Source organism: Plecotus auritus, assembly GCF_963455305.1.
Source record: "Plecotus auritus genome assembly, chromosome: 2".
Lineage (NCBI taxonomy): Eukaryota > Metazoa > Chordata > Mammalia > Chiroptera > Vespertilionidae > Plecotus > Plecotus auritus.
The window spans coordinates 3,801,318-3,814,603 of record NC_137771.1 but is presented as its reverse complement, the minus strand read 5'-3'; the positions used below and the strand labels follow the sequence as shown (position 1 = coordinate 3,814,603).

Below are 13,286 nucleotides of genomic sequence, written 5' to 3'. Positions count from 1 at the left end.
CGGAATCTTAGAACTGGCTGTGGTGGGAGTGTTTACACCATGGAAATTGGCAGGCGCACCCATCAGGTGATCCGGCGTTTGTTTCTCCCCAGAGAGCCGGATGTTAAACATTTCCCCGCACCCCTGCGTGACAGGACACACTCCAAACACCCACGAAGCCCTGGCCCCCTCTGTCGGCCACACTGAGGGCGGCGGTGTCTCTTCCCCAGAGCGCTCACCATCCCAGGCCGGCGATCAGGCCACGCCATTTCTGGAGCTGAAAGCACCGTCTGTTTCTGGCGGCAGGATGGTCTTTGAAATAATTGAGGCTGACTTGGCTAACGTTGTGAGCCGGCGTTCTCCGATCAGACACCAGCGGCGGGCGGCTGAGCTGTGAGCTGGTGTGGCCTGGGATGCTGGCTTAGGATGTTAAAGTGCCAGGTCACCCACGGTCTCCCCAGAAAGGGGCGTCCCGGAAAGAGGCCTGGTCCTGGGAAGCAGGGTTCAGCCCAGTGCTTCCTGGAATCCACCCCGAGGTAAGTCATCCAACTCCCCAGGCAACAGCCTTTCTATGCAAACAGGGGTCATGCCAGGGGGTCCTGAGGTGCTTCGAGCTCAGCCTCCAATGAAGCTGAAACCTCCCAAATCCAGGGGGCCTGGCTGGTGGGGGGACTAAACCTGGCTCAGTGGGAGGAGCTCCCCTGGCCCCTCCTCCACCAGCCACTCAGAGCCTCCCAGCACCCCAGAAGCGCCTCCCAGTGAAGGCAGAGCACGAATGTGGAGCCCAAACCTCCAGGGGGTCGGCCCCCCTCTGCTGCAGCTGCCGGCCCAGTACTGCCCGAACTGCTTAACTTGTCAGGATGGGGCTGGGTCGCAGCGGCGCCACGCCAGTCCTGGCCTGGCTCAAAAGTGTCTCACGCCCCAGCTGCCACCAAGGCAAGCGGCTCGCAGGAAGCAGAGGGCCTGGTGTGTCAGGGAGATCGCGATGGCTGTCAGCACCCTGACGCCTGTCCAGGGGGTGGGGATGGGGCTGGCAGAGACGGCTCCTGCCCCTCTCCCCGGGGCATGGGAGCTGACTGCTGGGCACACCCTGCAGAGAAGTGTGACGGGGCCTCAGGTGACACCCATAAACGGCAGCTGCCTGGCGCTGGGACACACGGGCCGGTGGTTTCCGTCCGAGAGGTCAGGGAAGGCCGGGGGCGGGGGGAGGGAGTGGCCAGGAGAGGGTGGGGGCGCTCAGGACCAGGCAGGATGAGGTCTCAGGGCGGGTTTCTCAGTCCTCCCTTCTTGGAGGCCACAGGAGGAGCTGGGCCAGGTCTGGGCAGCTCTGGAGACGTGGCGGCAATCCGCTGAGCCAGGCCCGCCCCACGGTGAGCAAGCGCCCAGCTCAGCCAGGGGCTTGGGCGGGGATGCCAGGAATAGGGGCTTGGCTGAGGCAGAGGCGCTGGTCAGGGAGGGAAGGGCCCAGACCCGGCTCGGGGGCCTGGCGGGCGTGGGCGGTCCTGGTGGGTCTGGGTTGGCCTGTTTTGCCTCCCGGACGGAAAGTACAGTGTCAGTCACTGGTGAGTGACGTGGTGCTTAACGTGTTAACCGTCGTGGTGACAAGCGCCACAGCTGGCGGCGTGCTCGCCTGTGCGGGCCCTGACGCAAAGCGCTGCTGACTCTGAGCCCCTAGGACCGCCCGCACCGCTGATGGGGAAGACACTGAGCCCAGGTGCGGGGTTCATTAGCCCCAAGTGACAGCCCTGCGGGGCTAGGGCAACAGGCTCTGCCCCGGGTCAGCCCCGCCCCGCCCCGCTCCGCCTTCACAGCTGCTTCCCAGCCAAGCAACTGGCAGAGCCTGTGCCAGGGCTCCCGGCATGGCATGGAGGAGGCCTCCTGGGAGGTGGGGGCGCCGGGACCCTCCTGGGCAGGGCCTCCTCTGGCTGGTGTGGCGCTCCAGTAGCTGCCATGGGAGGGCTCCCTCTCCTGCCCTCTCGGGCTGCCAGGGGGGCCCCAGAGACGAGCAGGGGTGCGTGGCCGTAGTTCCCCCAGGATAACTCCAAAGGGCCGGGTGCATCCTCAGGGCAGATGCCCCACGTGCGGGAGGGCGTGGCCCTGCAGCACTCTGTGCTGCCACCGCCCTCCGGCTGTAACCCGCACCAGGGACCTGGCTGGGGACTCCCCGCGGGAGCCTCCTGAGCCCCTCCTTCCAGCAGCGGAGAAGCGAGGAGCCCCGAGGGCAGAATGAGCCCCATGGGAGCCCATGTCCTTGGAACTGACAGTGCTTTTCTGAGAACTCCTCTCTAAATTAAGAAATCTCCCGGCAATTCAGGGTCAACAAACCTGTCTCCACTAAATTTCCTCCTCAATCCTCTAAGCTCACCTCGCGAAGAATTCTCAGTCCTCATGTCCCCAGGGTTACCCTTCCCGGCACACGGAGACTTGATGCCTTCTCCCCAGACTAATGCCACTTCAGCTGCGTCTCTAAGGGGCGAACCTTCTCCCTCTTCAGGAGAGAGGAGGGAGGAGGGAGGAGGGTGGGGGAAGAGGGAGGAGGGAGGAGGGAGGGGGGAGGAAGGAGGGAGGGGGAGGGGAGAAGGGAGAAGAGGGAGAAGGAACAAGAGAAAGGAGAGGAAGAAGGGGAGAAGAAGAAGGGGAGAGGAGGGAGGAGGAAGGAGGGATGGAGGAGGGAGGGAGGAGGAGGGACTCCTGTGAGGGCTGCTCTGTGGGCGGGAAGCCTCAGTGCACCTCTCACTTAGGGCCCCATGAAGCCCTCGGAAGGTAAAAGCTGGCTCCCAGCTCCCTGCTCCCAGGAACCAGGTGGAGAGGGAGGCAGGGTCCCTGCTAATACTCCTGGGCACCAACGGGGACCTGGGTGTGTCTGGAAAAGGAGGGGGAAAGCCCCCAGGAAGTCCTGTCCATTTTTGGAGACTGGTGGTGGGATGGCGAGAAATCTCCTTGGGACCTCCCAGAGCCCTTACTGGGAGGGGAGCCGGAGAACGAGAGTGATGCCTGTGCTTGCCTGTGCTCGCTTGTGCACACTTGTGCTCACCTGTGCTCGCCTGTGCACTCCTGCGCTCGCCTGTGCTCGCCTGTGCTCACCTGACACCTGTGCTCACCTGTGCTCGCCTGTGCACGCCTGTGCTCGCCTGTGCATGCCTGTGCTCGCCTGTGTTCGCCTGTGCTCACCTGACACCTGTGCTCACCTGTGCTCGCCTGTGCACGCCTGACACCTGTGCTCGCCTGTGCATGCCTGTGCTCGCCTGTGCATGCCTGTGCTCGCCTGTGTTCGCCTGTGCTCACCTGACACCTGTGCTCACCTGTGCTCGCCTGTGCACGCCTGTGCTTGCCTGTGCTCGTCTGTGCACGCCTGTGCTGTCCTGTGTTCGCCTGTGCTCACCTGACACCTGTGCTCACCTGTGCTCACCTATGCACGCCTGTGCTCGCCTGTGCTCACCTGTGAACACCTGACACCTGTGCTCGCCTGTGCATGCCTGTGCTCACCTGTGCTCACCTGTGAACACCTGACACCTGTGCTCGCCTGTGCTCACCTATGCACGCCTGTGCTCACCTGTGAACACCTGACACCTGTGCTCGCCTGTGCACGCCTGTCTAGTTGACATGGTTTGCTCTGAGTCTGGAGTGCCTGGGAATACCTGCGACCTGAGGGCCACTAGGAAGTCAAGGGCAGTAAAGCAGTGGTGATGCTGTCTCATGGACCCGAGCCAGTGACAGGCCCCCGATGACTACTGTCAAACACCAGGTGTCGCCAGGGGCCGAGCCTGCGCCTGACACCCACCCACTGAGCTTCTCCGTCTCACCCTATCAAATCACATCGGAATTTCAGCCGTTCCCTCTGAGTTCTCTCAGAGGCAAACAGAAAGTGTTTCCTTGAGGCAAACTTTTGTCTTGGGCTGTGGAACGCACACTTCCCCTTTGCTCCAAAGAGGATCAGGATATGAAGGACGGAATGTCAGTGGAAGATCACATGAAAATGATAATCAAACCAAAGCCCACATCAGGAGCCACCTAGAAGGGAAGTTAAGCAGCTTTGCCTTCCCCCGTCTTTGAGGGATGCTCCGTCGAAGGGGGGCCGGAACTGTTTGGCTTGATGAATAAAGATAGGAACCAAACCGCATCGCCCATTGTTCTGCCTTCAGAGTGAAAGCGGTTGCTTAGCCAAGCTGACAGCACGCCCCGTGGCCGCATAAACCCTCCGCCAACGAGAGGATTAAGAGACTGACACGTTCTGGATAATAAGACTAATTAATAATTTCCATCTCTGAGGGACGGCCGCTCTGGCAGCTCCATTCTTCCCCTGTCTGCCAGCCTGGCCTTGGCCGCCTGTCCTCTGAGGGCTGAAGGACAGAGGGGGTTTGCAGGACGGGCTGCACGGGTGGCGGTCCGTCACAGCGGGGCGCCGGGGCGATGGCTAGAATGTGGAGGTTCCGTTTCACTAGCCATGGACCGAGCTCCTGCCCGCGGCTGCAGAGTAAGTTAGCCAACGGGGCTGGTCATCACACAGCCGCATGGGACAGGCCTGTGCTCCCCTTTGCCGTTTGAGAGGTGGTCTGGATGGGCCGTCTCGGGGGGCACCCCTTCCCAGCTATGCCCACCCAGCCATCCCCCGGAGCCAATGATGGCCACAGCCCCACTGCCTGGGGGCTTCCGTGTGCCAAGCACGACACTGAGCCCGTGACGGGTTTCCGATCAACCCACCCTCCCAGGGACCTCCGTAAGGAGGGCTGGGACGCCTCTTTTACAGACAAATGAATGCGATTCGTCGAGGTGAGCTCACTTGGCCCGAGTCACATGGCAGTAAAAGGTGGGGCTGCATCCAAACTATGGGCTTAGAGGGACCACAGGGCCAGGGGCTCCCAGCAGGTAGCCAGAGTCTCCCCACTTCTTCACTGTCTCCCCCACACTCAGTGCCCACCCCCCGCCCAGGGCTGCAGCTGCAAAGTGCAAGGTGAAGGTTAGGCAGCTGACCTGCTCCCAGCAGATCCTCTGAGTTGGTGGCCACTGAAAAGCCAACTGCAGCCTCTCCTTGGCTGTCCCTGTCCCCAGAGGAGGGGGATCAGGATGAGGGAATCTTCTGGAAGATGCCCAGGCACTTTCCTTAGAGAGAATAATGGCCACTTTTGGGGAACAGCGTGTGTTTCTGGAGGCTTAGTGCCCCCCCGCCCCACGGAGGCCTCAGCATCGTAAATTGCAATCAGGGGAAGATGCCTGAGGGGGAAGGCGCGTCGCGCCTTGGCGGAGATCCCGAGATCTTAATGGAACTGAGCGGCTTTGCAGAGCGCAGTAAATTCCCAGTGTCTACCTTGTCACATTATTCAGGCGCATTAAATGCAGAAAGAAATGGAAGCTGCTGGCTAGAATAGAGGCGGGACGGGAAGGCAGTTCGAGAATGTCCCTCTGGCTGCACAAGGCTTCTCCAGCTCCTCCACACACTCCCCGCTGTCCGTTCCTCGGGGACAGCCTTCGGGGCGGATGAGCTGGGCTGGGGTCTGGGCACCCTGTGCTGCGGCCTCCTCCGGTTCAGCCGTCTCCCTGCCTGGGCTGTCCTTCCACCTGGACTGCCGCCCTCTCCTACCCCCACCCCACCCCGCCTCCCCTGGTGCCCTGCCTCACCGGGCACCCTCCACTCACTTCTCCTTCAGGGGGCACACCCCTGTGCCCAGTGGCTGTGTGGTCCCAACTCCCAGTGTCCAGGGGTGTCAGGGCTAGAGCCCAGCTCCCCATAACCGAAATGCCCTGAAACTCGGACCCGCACGGCTGCCACCCTCCAGTGACCTGAGAGCCCTGTCCTCGGGCCCGGGGTGCACAGGGTTTGCTCAGCCTGTAGGCCTCTGTGTGCGGCCGGGGGGGCTGGGAAGGAGCCCCCGCCGCCTCCACCCAGTGAGCTGGTCCTGGCATCCCCACAGCCCCGAATGCCGGGGGCAGACACACAGGGACCGCCCCCGCCCCCCCTCCCCCGGCTTCCCCGATCACGGAGCACAGAAGACATTCATTAAGCATTTGGAGCACAAGGCAAAGAGGAGGACACTCACCAGAAGCAGAAAGTACTTCCACGTGAGCCAGAGGCGCTGGAGGCCGCCCCCCCTGAGGCCAGGCCTCCTGGGAGCAGGAGGGAGGGAGGGCGCAGAGGGAGGAGCAGGAGGCCCTGAGCCAAGGCCTAGGAAAATCCCCACGGGAGAGGCCACCGGGCGGGGATGCGGGCCTGGCTGTGCCGCCCAGCCCCGAGCGGCCCAGCAGAGCTCAGGGACCCACAGCCGCAGCGATGACCACGGTCAGGCCGGGAGGCAGAGCTGGGGAGTGGGCGGCCTATCCCCGCCTGGCGCCACCTCCCGCAGCTGGGTGACCTGGCCGGCTCTGCCCTCTCCGGGTCTCAGCACGCACCCAGGCAATGCAGCCTCGAGTCCCAGGGAGCTGGGGGCCTGCCAGCTGTGACACACGGGCCCCCAGAAATGCTGACGACGCAACAGGTGGAGGTGTGTGCTCGCCTGCCTGGGGGCATCTCGAGGTCGCAGGCGAATCTGCCAAAGGCCCGGCTCTGGCTGGGGCGTGGCCTGAGCTCAGGTGATCTGGGCTCAGAGTGGCCTGGGGTCTCGAGATGCTGCCTGGGCAGGTGACCTCCTGTGGTGCCCACCAGTCACAGCGGTGACCTCATGCACCTGCGGGCTAATGAAGTGGCCTCAGTGGCTTCACTTGGGAGGCCCTGCTCACATCCTGATAAAATATTTGTTAGCAAAGGAGGAAGGGAGGGAGGGAGGAAGGGAGGGAGGGAGTGAGGGAGGAAGGGAGGAAGGAAGGGGGAGGGAGAGAGAGAGGGAGGGGGAGGGAGGGAGGGAGGAGGAGGAAGGGAGGGAGGGGGAGGGAGGGAGGGAGGGAGGGAGGGTGTGGGGGGAGAGAGGGTGGGAGGGAGGGGGAGGGAGAGAGGGCTCTTCTCTGAAAGCCAGGTCACTCGGACACACTGAGCGTTGCTCAGCTCCTGTCACCTCCGTGACCCTCTGCTCTGGCAGGCTAGCGGACCTCTGTGTGGGTCTGACAAGCCCACCCATTCCCTGTTGGGGCGCAGGCTGTCTGCAGCAGGCCCTGGCCCCTCCCTGTCTGGCTGAGGCTGTGCGGGCCCCTGGGGGAGAGGGTGGCAGGTCCCCCGCAGCGAGCGAGCTCACCGTCTGGCTAGAGTCCTGGCCTGGGCGGTAGACGTCTCGCTGGGCCACGTGGCCTTGGGGGAGGCGGAACCAGTCAGAGGCAGGAATGAGCCCCCGGCCTGCAGGTTGGCAGAGACGCCGCTGCGCTGGGACAGCAGCGGGGAGCGAAGGGGCTGCTCCTTGGAGAACTAACCCTCCTTTATCCCACCCTCCTCCAAACCCCTCCGTCCTGAAGGCTCCCCTGCCCAGCAGTCAGGGCAGTGGGGTGTGAGGTGGGTGCCAGGCTGCTGCCCCTTTCCCGGCAGCTGTGCTGTTCCGGGCACCGGGCTGGCCTCCTGGGAGCCAGCTGGCACCTGAGCTGCCTCCTCCTCAGCTCTCCCGCCTCCTCCTCAGCGCTGACACCTCCCGCCCACCCACTCTTTCTCTGGGTAATTGCTGTCAGAGACAAACTTGGGCCCATTTCCATCGGGGCCAGTGTCTCACGGCTCCCTTCCTGCTTCCTATCAGACGTGAAACCTGGCCCCGCCGTCCTTGTCCTGGTGTGATTAGCACCGAGCAATTGCCCCGAGCGGCCGGCCGTGGCATGGCTCCACTCGGACGGGAGCCACGCTAACTGCTTTGGCCTTGGGTCCTCAGCCTCCTGCTGCCCAGGATGAGCGGGAAGAGGGGCCCCACCTTGAGCATTCCCTCCTGTCTCCTGCTCACAGAGTCGGGAGGGACCCTCGAGGACTCAGAGGGGGTGGGCTGAGAGTCCCCTAGGGATGGAGAGGAAACAGGCCCGGATTAGCCCTGAAGAAACTGGACCCAGGGACGCTGGCCTTTGGGGAGATGTGGGCTCCCCACCAGCCGGAAGGTAACTCACCCCGACATGCAGACGTGCCCCAGGTGTGTCTCCAGCACACGGTGGGCGGGAGTGAGGCCCCAGGGAGCAGGCTGGGGCAGAGGAGCAGGACCCCTCCTCCTTCCCACCTGGCCCCCTAACAGGGCAGGGGCACCCGAATCTAAGGGGAACCTGGCTCGAGGCGCCCGACTGAGTGGGATCCAGTTTGGGAGTAATGAGACCCTGTGGTTGCCTGGTGGTGTCTGATTCCAGGAAAGTAAATGTAGTGGAATTAAATCATCACCAGAGTGTGATGGAATGAGAGGCGGCGGGTGGAGGCCTGGGGTGGGAGAGGGGCCCCGAGGAGGGGAGCAAGCGCCCTGGGAGGCTGGCTGGCGGGAGGGCGGCGGCCGGCAGAAACGGAGTGCGGGAGGTACTGATGGGGCATGAGAACCGAAGAGGGAAAGAGCCCGAACAGGACCCACCAGGGGCTGGAGGCCCAGGAAGGAGGGCGCAGCCAGAGTGTGGCCTGGAGGCCGGGCAGGCTCTAACCCAACTCCTCCCCCTCCCCCCCCCCCCCCCCCCCCCCCCCGCACTCAGGCACAGGAGAAAGCCGCGTGCTAAACGGTGGAGCCCACGCCTTTGAACCAGACAGGGCGCTATCATCCCACAACCACTGCAGGTCCCTCTCACAGGAACTCGGGGCCAGGCAACTGGAAAGGCAGGTGCGCCCAGGCCACCGCCAAGGGAGACAGAGCCGGGAGACTGGAGAGAGGGCAGGTTGTTGGGAAACCGTGTCTGCAGATCAGCCTGTCCCTGGACAGCCTCGGCGTCATCTGCTAATGAACTTGTCCTGCCACAGACAACTGCTTCCGGGAACTGGGGGAGGGCGGAAAGGGCTTGGAGGCGGGGGAGCCTCGGCGTCCACACCAAGACGGCTCTGGGCCTGGGACACCTTCCAGGCCACCTGCCCTGGGACCAGGCCCCCCCCGCCCCCCGCACTCTGAGGCTGTCCTCTCTGAACACATCCACACCCAAGGCTGGCAGACCCCCCCCCAGAGCACTGGGGCCTGGGGGCTGGTGAACCTGAATCACAGCAGATGCAGACAGTGGACTCACAGTGGGAAAGGCTAGAGCCAGCAACTCCTGGAGCAAGAACTTGGGTGATGGTGCCAGGCCCACCCAGGGTGGGTTCTGACAGCAGCTGAAAATCAGAGGCCGAGCTCTGAGGACCCAGACCCAGCCTGACTGGAGGCATCTCTCTGGCCTCCCCAGGCACACAGCAGCCACTTCAGCAGGTAGGAGGACCATCCATGACCACCAATTGGAAGAGGCCGGTGCCCAGATCGGACTCAGCAAGGCTGTGCACCAGCACCATGGACAGCAACCCGGCAGCCAGGCCACCCTATGCAGCAAGGACACCTTCCTCCATCCTGCTACACGGCAGACATCACAAATGGATTACAGAACTCCTTCCCCTCCCCTGAACCCCCCAGCCAGGAGCACCTCCTCTCCCAACAAACCTCCCAATCGATCCGAGTCAATCCAACTACAACTGCTGTGCCCCCAGAAGCCGATTTTCCACACATGCCAACCACTGACCCCCAAGATTAAAAGGAAGGTGCAGCTTGCAGCCAGCGGGCATTCCCCGGTCAGGGGCAGGACGCTCAGCCATCCTTCTGTCCTCATCCGGAGGAAGCCAAGGCACCCGTAAGCACCTGTGGAGGCTTTACTCCCAGGGGGCAGGTGAGGACTACGCCCCTTCAGGTTCTCTCCCCTTCCTGGCACCCTGCACGGCACCAGGCCAGCCGCACAGCTGGCCTCAGCACACACACCAACGTCCCTGGGAAAGCTGGCCAGGGCCGCTGCACACAGGAGCCCCCCACTCGGTCCCTCCGCAGACCCTTCCCAGCACCAGAGACGGAAGCAGCACCGAGTCCCAGCCACCTACCTGAAGGAGCCAGTAGCACCTCCGGTGGAAGGTGGGGATGATGGAAGAATGGACATAGCAGCCGTACAAGCACTAGGGAGAGAGGAAAAACGAGAATTCAGTTGGAAAGAGGGAAGGAAAAGAGGAAGACGCGCAACAGAGAAGGAGCGAGAAAGGGCCACAGACGGGGCCAGCGCCCGCCCGGGGGACCGAGGGCAGGTGCCTGTGCGTCTGGGCCCAGGACCAAGAGCCAGGGGTGGGAGGTCTGAGGCGCAGTGGGAATGCCAGCCAGCACACGCGATGCGCAGCTGGGCCGCTCACCCTCTCGTGGGCCACGGAGGCATGTGAGAGCCCAGCAGAGCCAGGGGCCGGGGAGGGCACATATGGATACATTTTCCTATGAATTTAGGGGCTTGGAGTTACCCTGGGGTTCATTCATAGAGCCTCGGTCAAGGCCCCCTGGTGGACGGGGAGGGGCTGAAGGTGACAAAGTCGATTCAAATACACACTCCACACCTTTCCTGGCCAAGGAGCGTCAGACCAGACGGGCCGCCCTGGCTGGTAGGAGCCCCAGGGGTGTGGGGCTGGGGAGGCCTCATCCCTAGGTCTCACCTCCAGACCCGAGAGGCCCCTGTCACACCCCCGCTTTCTGGTTCTGACTTACAGTTTGCTTACTCACAGATTTGTTTGTTCTAAGCATGAACCAGCATCTTTTGCAGATGGATTTGGTTTTAGGAAACAGCCATAGCCAGGTGGGATATAGGAATCAGGCGGATGGGAACTCAACTTCAGGGGCCGTGTGTGTGGTGGCTGTGAGGAGGGACACAGACCCCGAGGGTGGAGTGCCTGCTGGGACAGCGAGGCCGGCACACCGTGCTCAGGGGCGATTCCCACACATGGCACACGGCACTGCGCACTCGGGGGGCCGGCTCGCTGGCAGAGGTGGGGAAGGGGTGGGAGTGACACATCAGCCAAGGCCCTCTCACCACCGAACCCTGGGAGTGTGAGTGTGGCGGGGGGGGGGGGGGGGCGGGGTTCTGCCTTTGCCTTTCAGCCTCCAGTTCCAACTCCAGTGCTCCCCTCCCATCTCGGCGGGGGTTCCCCTGACACATGGTCCAGAAGGGGGAGGGCAGAAAGAGAAGGCCCTCCCTCCCACTGCTCATCTTCGCCTCACTCCCGTCCCTCCACCCCCACAGCAGCTCTGCTGAGCCCCGGCCAGACACCTTTACACCCCAAAGCCCCAGGCGGGGGCTCATCCCCAAGGAGCCGCCTGAGTCCTGCCTGTCTGGTTAGCAGGGCTGAAAGAGAAATCACTTTAGACTACGGGAGATTCTGGCTGCAAGAAATCAGATTTCCAATATGTTAGCACTTCCACAGATCGCTGTCAGCTGGGACGCACGCCCCGTACACACCAAACAAACACAGCGGAAATTAATTTAAACGATTCCCTTGCAATTCTTGCCCACGGAATGTATTTATTATTAAAAAGGCAATATTCTTTCCTGACTTTTCAGTACACTTTCCCCCCGCTTTTTTTTCCTTTTGGTTTTAATTTTTGATAACGCACTCCTTCCTGCCCGCGGAGGTCCGCATTTGGACGTGTTTCTGCGAGCCTTCGGTTGCACCAAGAACCGGCGCTTCTCCTCCGGAACCTGCCTGGTCTCAGGGGCAGTTCCAGGACTTGTCCTCATGCAACGAGCAAAATGGGAGACATCGATGGCTGAGGAAAGCCTCTCCCGACCCCTGGAAATAAAGGCTCCCCCTGCTCCTCCCCACTGCTCATTCCTCTGGAGAGTTTGCAGTGCCCTCCCCCTCCCCTCCTCCTCCCCCTTCCCACTGCTCCTTCCTGAACTTGGAAAGAACCTGGTTGATTTGCAGCATTTCCCCCAAGACTTGCTGCCTTCTGCTGGGCTGCAGCATCCTTGAACCTCGCATGAAATAATCTCCAAAATTTTCCAAGCACCTACTGTGTGTCCCTCTGTGCAGGGCACCAAAAGGACGCACGTTGCCACGCACACACCCCCCCCCCCCAGTCACTCCTGCCCCCTCTCGCGGGCACTCTCCCTCCCCAGAACTGCCCAGAACCATCCAATAGGCAAACGATGTTGAAAAGAAAGATCGCCGTTTCTACATCAAGGCTCATGCATTTTAACCAGAGGCACCCTCGGGCCTCCAGCAGAACCGGCTGCTCTATTTTTAGATGTTGCTCCCACCACCCTGGGCTCCCACGTCTCTGGCCTGCACAGCCGAGAAGCACAATGTTGGGAAGACAGGAGAAGGGAGCTGGGCTAGCAGGGGACCCCCAAGGAGCCCCAGCCCTGTCACAGGCATCCAGGGAGGAAGGGAACGCTCCCCAGAGCCCCCCAAGGACTCCGCCCCCGAGGCGCTGGCCCTTCCCTGTTCCCTGCTCAGCATGTTTGCGGGCTGTGGGCTGTGTCCTGGGCTGGAAGCTCCCGGAGGAGGTGGCTGGGAGTTCTCCGCAGTGGTTTGCCCAGGACACCTGACCCTACAGGCTGGCACCGGGAAGGACCGGAGGCAGGGGAGGGTTTGCTCGTGGTGCTGTGAAGTCTCGCCCTGGGAAAGCATCCTGGGAACTGGCTCTGCCTTCGCTGCTCAAAGGGCTGCGTGGCTGGGGCTGTCTTTGCGGGAGTCTGTGGGTGAGCGCAGGCAGGCAGCAGGGAGGGGCTGCGGAGAGGAGGGTCCTGTCTGGGGTGGGAGACCTCTGCTCACCAGCTGGGACACTGCTTCCAGGCTGTGAAATGGGACCATCCCCTCCTGTCCCCTGGGTGGTGGCTGAGAGTGGAAAGCAGCTGAGACAGGGGGCGGGGGGGGGGCAGAGGAGCTGGGGGGCTGTGCGATGAGCAGGGTTGGCCAAAGGAAGATGGCAGGAAAGCAGGTGGGGCTGGAGGTGAGACAGCAGACTGGGCCGAGGAGCTACCATGAGGACAAGGACGCTAAGGTGGACCTGAGTGTGAAGTGCATGGGGTGGGGGAAGGCCAGGCAGGGGGTCCAAGCTGTCAGATCATAAAAGGCCAGGGAGCCACAGCAAGGAGCTGGGCCTCACCCCGGGCAGCGGGGAGGGAAAGAGGCCAGGATCTGATGTGGGACTCAGAGCTCCGTGTGGCCCGGGGGGCAGAGCCAGGGAGGCCGGGCGCCGGGCCAGGCCTGTGAGGCGGAGGCTGCGGGGCCCCTGACCAGAGTGCAGGGACACAGCCATGTCTGCCAGGCGTCAAGACAATCCAGCTGCTGGCTGGTGGATGGGCACACGGTGGTGCAGTTCACCGGGGCAGGAAGAGGGGGGGAGGGGGATGCAGCAGGCTGGTGGGGAGGGGCTGACCAGATTTCCACCTGGTGACTTTGAGGGGCTCGGAAGATACCCAAATGGAGACACACACAATGCAGGAAGCGGCAGAGACCT

The 13,286-nt window shown here is 62.8% G+C and overlaps 1 protein-coding gene across 11 annotated transcripts in view; it reads right to left on the bottom strand.

The window, feature by feature from the left end:
* CAMTA1 (calmodulin binding transcription activator 1) overlaps nt 1-13,286 on the bottom strand; it is a 701,446-nt gene that overhangs the window by 190,996 nt on the left and 497,164 nt on the right. For all 11 annotated transcript variants that reach the window (XM_080656710.1, XM_080656721.1, XM_080656725.1 and 8 more), the window contains one exon: nt 9,890-9,961. In XM_080656710.1, the coding sequence (XP_080512836.1) occupies nt 9,890-9,961 (72 nt within the window). The remainder of the gene's footprint in view (nt 1-9,889; nt 9,962-13,286) is intronic.